The sequence below is a fragment of the Grammomys surdaster genome, unplaced genomic scaffold, assembly GCF_004785775.1.
Source record: "Grammomys surdaster isolate TR1022 unplaced genomic scaffold, NIH_TR_1.0 205, whole genome shotgun sequence".
NCBI classification, from domain to species: domain Eukaryota; kingdom Metazoa; phylum Chordata; class Mammalia; order Rodentia; family Muridae; genus Grammomys; species Grammomys surdaster.
Window position 1 is genome coordinate 1,818,904 of NW_021604650.1, and position 4,351 is coordinate 1,823,254.

At 51.0% G+C, this 4,351-nt stretch overlaps 1 protein-coding gene across 1 annotated transcript in view; it reads right to left on the reverse strand.

Moving 5' to 3' along the window:
- The window catches only part of Naaladl1 (N-acetylated alpha-linked acidic dipeptidase like 1), an 11,355-nt gene extending 9,671 nt beyond the window's left edge, over window positions 1-1,684 (reverse strand). Inside the window, exons 1-4 of the mRNA XM_028771128.1 lie at window positions 1,485-1,684; window positions 1,231-1,403; window positions 1,033-1,154; window positions 535-657 (exon numbers count right to left, since the gene is read on the reverse strand). Of these exons, the coding sequence (XP_028626961.1) occupies window positions 535-657; window positions 1,033-1,154; window positions 1,231-1,403; window positions 1,485-1,684 (618 nt within the window). The remainder of the gene's footprint in view (window positions 1-534; window positions 658-1,032; window positions 1,155-1,230; window positions 1,404-1,484) is intronic.
- Between the last annotated feature and the right edge of the window lie 2,667 nt (window positions 1,685-4,351).

The following is a 4,351-nucleotide window of genomic DNA, read 5'->3' on the forward strand; positions in this document are numbered from 1 at the left end:
AGGAAATGTTTTTAAAATTTCACCAGTGGTAGGGAGGTACCCAACACTCAGGAGGCAGGAGCAGGCAGATTTCTGTTCAAGACCATCCTGCTCTACAGAGCAAGTTCCAGGACAGCCAGGAGTACACAGAGAAACCCTGTCTTGAAGAAAAACAAAAAACAACCAAAACCAAAAAAGTCCAAAAAACTCCAATCCTGATGGTGCACACCTTTAATCCCAGTGCCCCGGAGGCAGAGGCAGGGGGATCTCTCTGAGTCTCATCTACAGAGTCCCAGGACAGCCAGGGCTACAGATAGTGACCCTGTCTTAAAAGAAAGAAGGAAAAAAGAGAGGGGGGAACCTAAGAGCGTTGGCTCTTGTCTCTCCTGCTGTCCCTGTTGTACTAGGTACCATGAGGAACCAGGTGTTCAGGTGACACTAATGCCCCAACTCTTTCTGTTCCCAACTGCTTCCTCTCTGTCCTCTCCCTCCTGTTTTCCTGTCCACTGCTGGTCCTTCATCTACATCCCTGCCTGCATGGTGAATGCCACTCACCTTGGCCCCACGTCCCACGCCCCCGTAGCGAGTCAGTGCGATGGTGCCTTCAAGGTTGATGCCCTGAGCCTCTAAGTCCTTGAAGTCCTGTTCTGAGCCTCGGTTGGCATAGACAAGGAGGCCCTGATACCAAAAGGAGAGATCTGAAGCCAGGTTTGTCCAAAGTCAGGTACAAAGGGGTATAAAGATAGAATAGCAACAAGAATTTTGGTTCTGTCTCCCCACCTTACCCACAGCTGTATGTGTCTTAAAGATGGTTACCCTCTGGTCTATCTAGTGTCCTGTACAAGGCTTTGGGCAGGGACCACTATGACTGATGGGAATAACAACCTGAGTAATCAGTGGAGGGGGTTTGAGGCTCCACTTGAAGAACTTCTCAGATGCCTCTGCTTCAGAGTGAGGAGGGAGAGAACCAAAGAGAGCTAGAACATCCGTGTGTGTGTGTGTGTGTGTGTGTGTGTGTGTGTGTGTGTGTGTGTATAGGGGTCCCCAGCTCACCTTTGGGGTTCCAGGAGGAGCATAGGCAGCATAAGGTTGCAACACATCGGGCCCTGCCTGCTCCCCGGTCAGATTCTTCTCGAAGGGTTGGAAGGAGTGGAAGACTGTTCCATTGGGGCCCACTGAGTGAGAAGGCAGAGTCAGCACTGCTCTCAGCAGCACCTCTTACCACCCCGACATTCCTGGACTTGACCTTACCGACTTCCACGCTGTTAGGCTGCTCTGTGCTGGGGAAGGAGAGCAGGACTGTATACTCATAGGTCTTGGCTGAGTCCAGCCCAGTCGCTGTATCCCTCCAGCGCTCCAACAGCAGCTGCACCAGGGCATTATCCCGAGGGCTGGTGGCCACGTGTGGCTCCTTGGAGAGTTCTCTGCAGGGTGGACAGGGGAAAGTGGAGTGTATCAGGGAAAGCCTCTGGCTAACAGGGGTTTGTTTGAGCAGCCCTTCTCACCGAAGATTCTCTCGGATCCTACTGGCATCTAGCTGTCCCATTACGGAGTCAAGGATTGCCAAGTCCAGGTCCTGGGAGTCTGAAGTACTGGAGGGCAGAGGGTCAGTTGCTTTGGGGATGGCAAAGTGGCCCAGGATGATCCCCAGCCCCAAGAGGGCAGCAGCCCCAATGGCCACCCCTAGTATCTTTGCCCAATGCATCCTGTGGAAACAGCCCTGCAGTCCTGGCTGGGCTTCCTTATTTATGAAGTGTCTGGCTGGTTAACCATTACTTATGGGTGGTGATGTTCTTTTGCCCCTATGGTGAAGAGCCAGGAGACATCCTGCAGGGCCAGCAGGGAGTTGACACCTGGACCACATTTTGCCCTTCTCTGAAGGAACCAGGGCAATGCAGGAACACAATCAGCAAAGGGAATGGTCCATTACAGGGTCTCCCTGCAAAACTGATACCATATCAGGCCTGGAGGTCAGGATCCTGAGTGCATACAGGGACCTGTGACTGCCTTACTGTGAGCATGGTTACCTGCTACATTCTCACTGGGGTTGGTCAGTCCCTGACTCTGGTATCTTGCTGGCCTGAGCTAATTGTTTATTTCAAATGGTGTCATTTTGCTAGACACACTGTGTGATGTTAGACAATTCACTTAGCTTCTCTGAGCCCCCCCCTTTTTTTTTTCGAGACAGGGTTTCTCTGTGTAGCCCTGGCTGTCCTGGAACTCACTCTGTAGACCAGGCTAGCCTAGAACTCTCGAACTCAGAAATCCACCTGCCTCTGCCTCCCAAGTGCTGGGATTAAAGGCGTGCGCCACCACCGCCTGGCGTGAGCCCATTTTCTTTGCTAGAAAATGGGTGGCGATAAAAAACCTTCTTTACAAAACCATGCTGTTGTCTTTATGAAGCAAGAACTGGTTGTAGACATGTTTAGCCCAGAGTCAGGGCATGAAAGGAGGGAAAGTCTGGCAGGTTTGTCTGTTTCTGTCCCTCAGATGTTCCAGTTTGTGAGAGGAGATGGGACTCCTTTTTAAAGGGGGAGCCTACTATACAAGCTAAATCAGGAAACCCACACCACCCAGGCAAGCAAGGTTCAACATCCCCAGATGTGGAATTTACTCATCATCCTTTTTTTTTTTTTTTCTCCAAAGACAGAATCTCATTCTGTAGCCTGGGCTGGCCTACAACTCTGTAGATCAGGCTAGAAACAAACTCAGAGACATCTGCCAGGCTCTCCCCTCTTTGCTGGAATTAGAGGCTGTTCCACCATGTCTGCCCTTATTCATCTTATCTGTCCCTCCCACTGTCCTTCTCTTCCTCCTCCTCCTCTTCTCCCTCCTCCTCCACCATCCCACGGCTGTTTAGCCACCTTCCTTCCATGCAGTCACCTTCCCCTTCCTTTCTTCCACTTACCCACTTAATCCACCCACCCCTCTGTCCCTCTGCTTGCATGCCCCCTAGGCTCTTACTCTCTCTTACTCAGCTCTGGGCCAGCTCCATGGCAGGCCCTGGGGAAGCAAAGTCCAGCAGGAGAGATACACAGCCTTGATGATTATCAGGGCCTTGGGTCTTATCAGAAGATTGCCAATTTAGAGAGCGCATAACTTCCTTAAAGAGGAACTAGGGGACAGTTGCTAAGGTTAGCTGATAAGCTGGTTCCAGAGCATAGCCACACCCTGTCCTGGAAAGATTCAGTTCTTTGAACATTTGAAGCCACAGACAGACACATAGACAAGAATGAGTGTACAGTTTTGCTTGAGTCTGGCTTGTGCCTCAGAGCGTGGCGAACCACATTTGTATGTGCAACACTGGCAAAATCAACTCCAACCAGGCGTGGCGGCACTTAGAATCACAGCCTCCTGGAGGTGGAAGCAGGAGGATCAGAAGTTCAAGACTAGCCTAGGAAACAGTGAGTTTGAGGCCAGCCCAAAGAGACCCTGCCTAAAATAAGAAGTGCTGGGAAGAAGGCTCAGTCAGCGAAGTGCTTCTGTGCAAGTGTCAGGAGGCTCAGTCAGTAAAGTGCTTCTGTGCAAGCGTCAGGACCTGAGTCTTATCCCAGTGCCACTGTCCAAGCCTGGGCGTGGCAGCTTCGTCTGTAACCCCTACCCCAGGGTTAGGAAAGTGGAGAGAGAATCCTCAGGGTCTGCTGGCTAGCTAATATCACTGAACCAGGTAGCTCCAGGTTTAATGAAAGACCCTATCTCAAAAAGTAAGATGGAGAGACTGAAGAGATGACTAAGCTTGTAGAGAACCCAGGTTCAGTTCCCAGAACCAAAATGGTAGCTCTCAGCCAGTCACCCTGACTTCAGTTCCAGAGGATCTGATTCTCTCTTCTGACCTCTGTGGGCAGCAGCATGTACACAGTGCACAGACACACATGCAGACAAAACACCCATACACATAAATAAACCTTAAAATAAAGGAGAAGGGTAAAGGAAGATACTGACCTCTGACCTACATAGACACACACACTCATCTACACACATACACTCACTGATGCACGTACAATACTCTAAACAAGAAAGAAATCAGCTCTAGCTGTTGGAATCATTTGGTGTCCAGCTTCTGTAGACACTGGGTCATCTTGGCTGGACAGGCATTATAAGCCTGGCTCTGAACATTCTAGACTGTGAGCAATGGCAGAAACCAGTACCCAGAGCTAAAGCATGTGAGCTCCCTCTATCCCTCCCTTCTTCCCTCCCTCCCTCCCTTCTTCCCTCCCTCCCTCCCTCTCTCCCTCCCTCCTTGAGGTAGGAGAGCCACTGAGCTCCTCTCCTCCTCTGCCTCCTGGTCCAGCCGGTGACCCTTCCTTCGCTTTGCTTCAGGCACCAACAGTAGGAAATACCCGTGCTAGTTACACTCAGAGCCTTGCAGGAA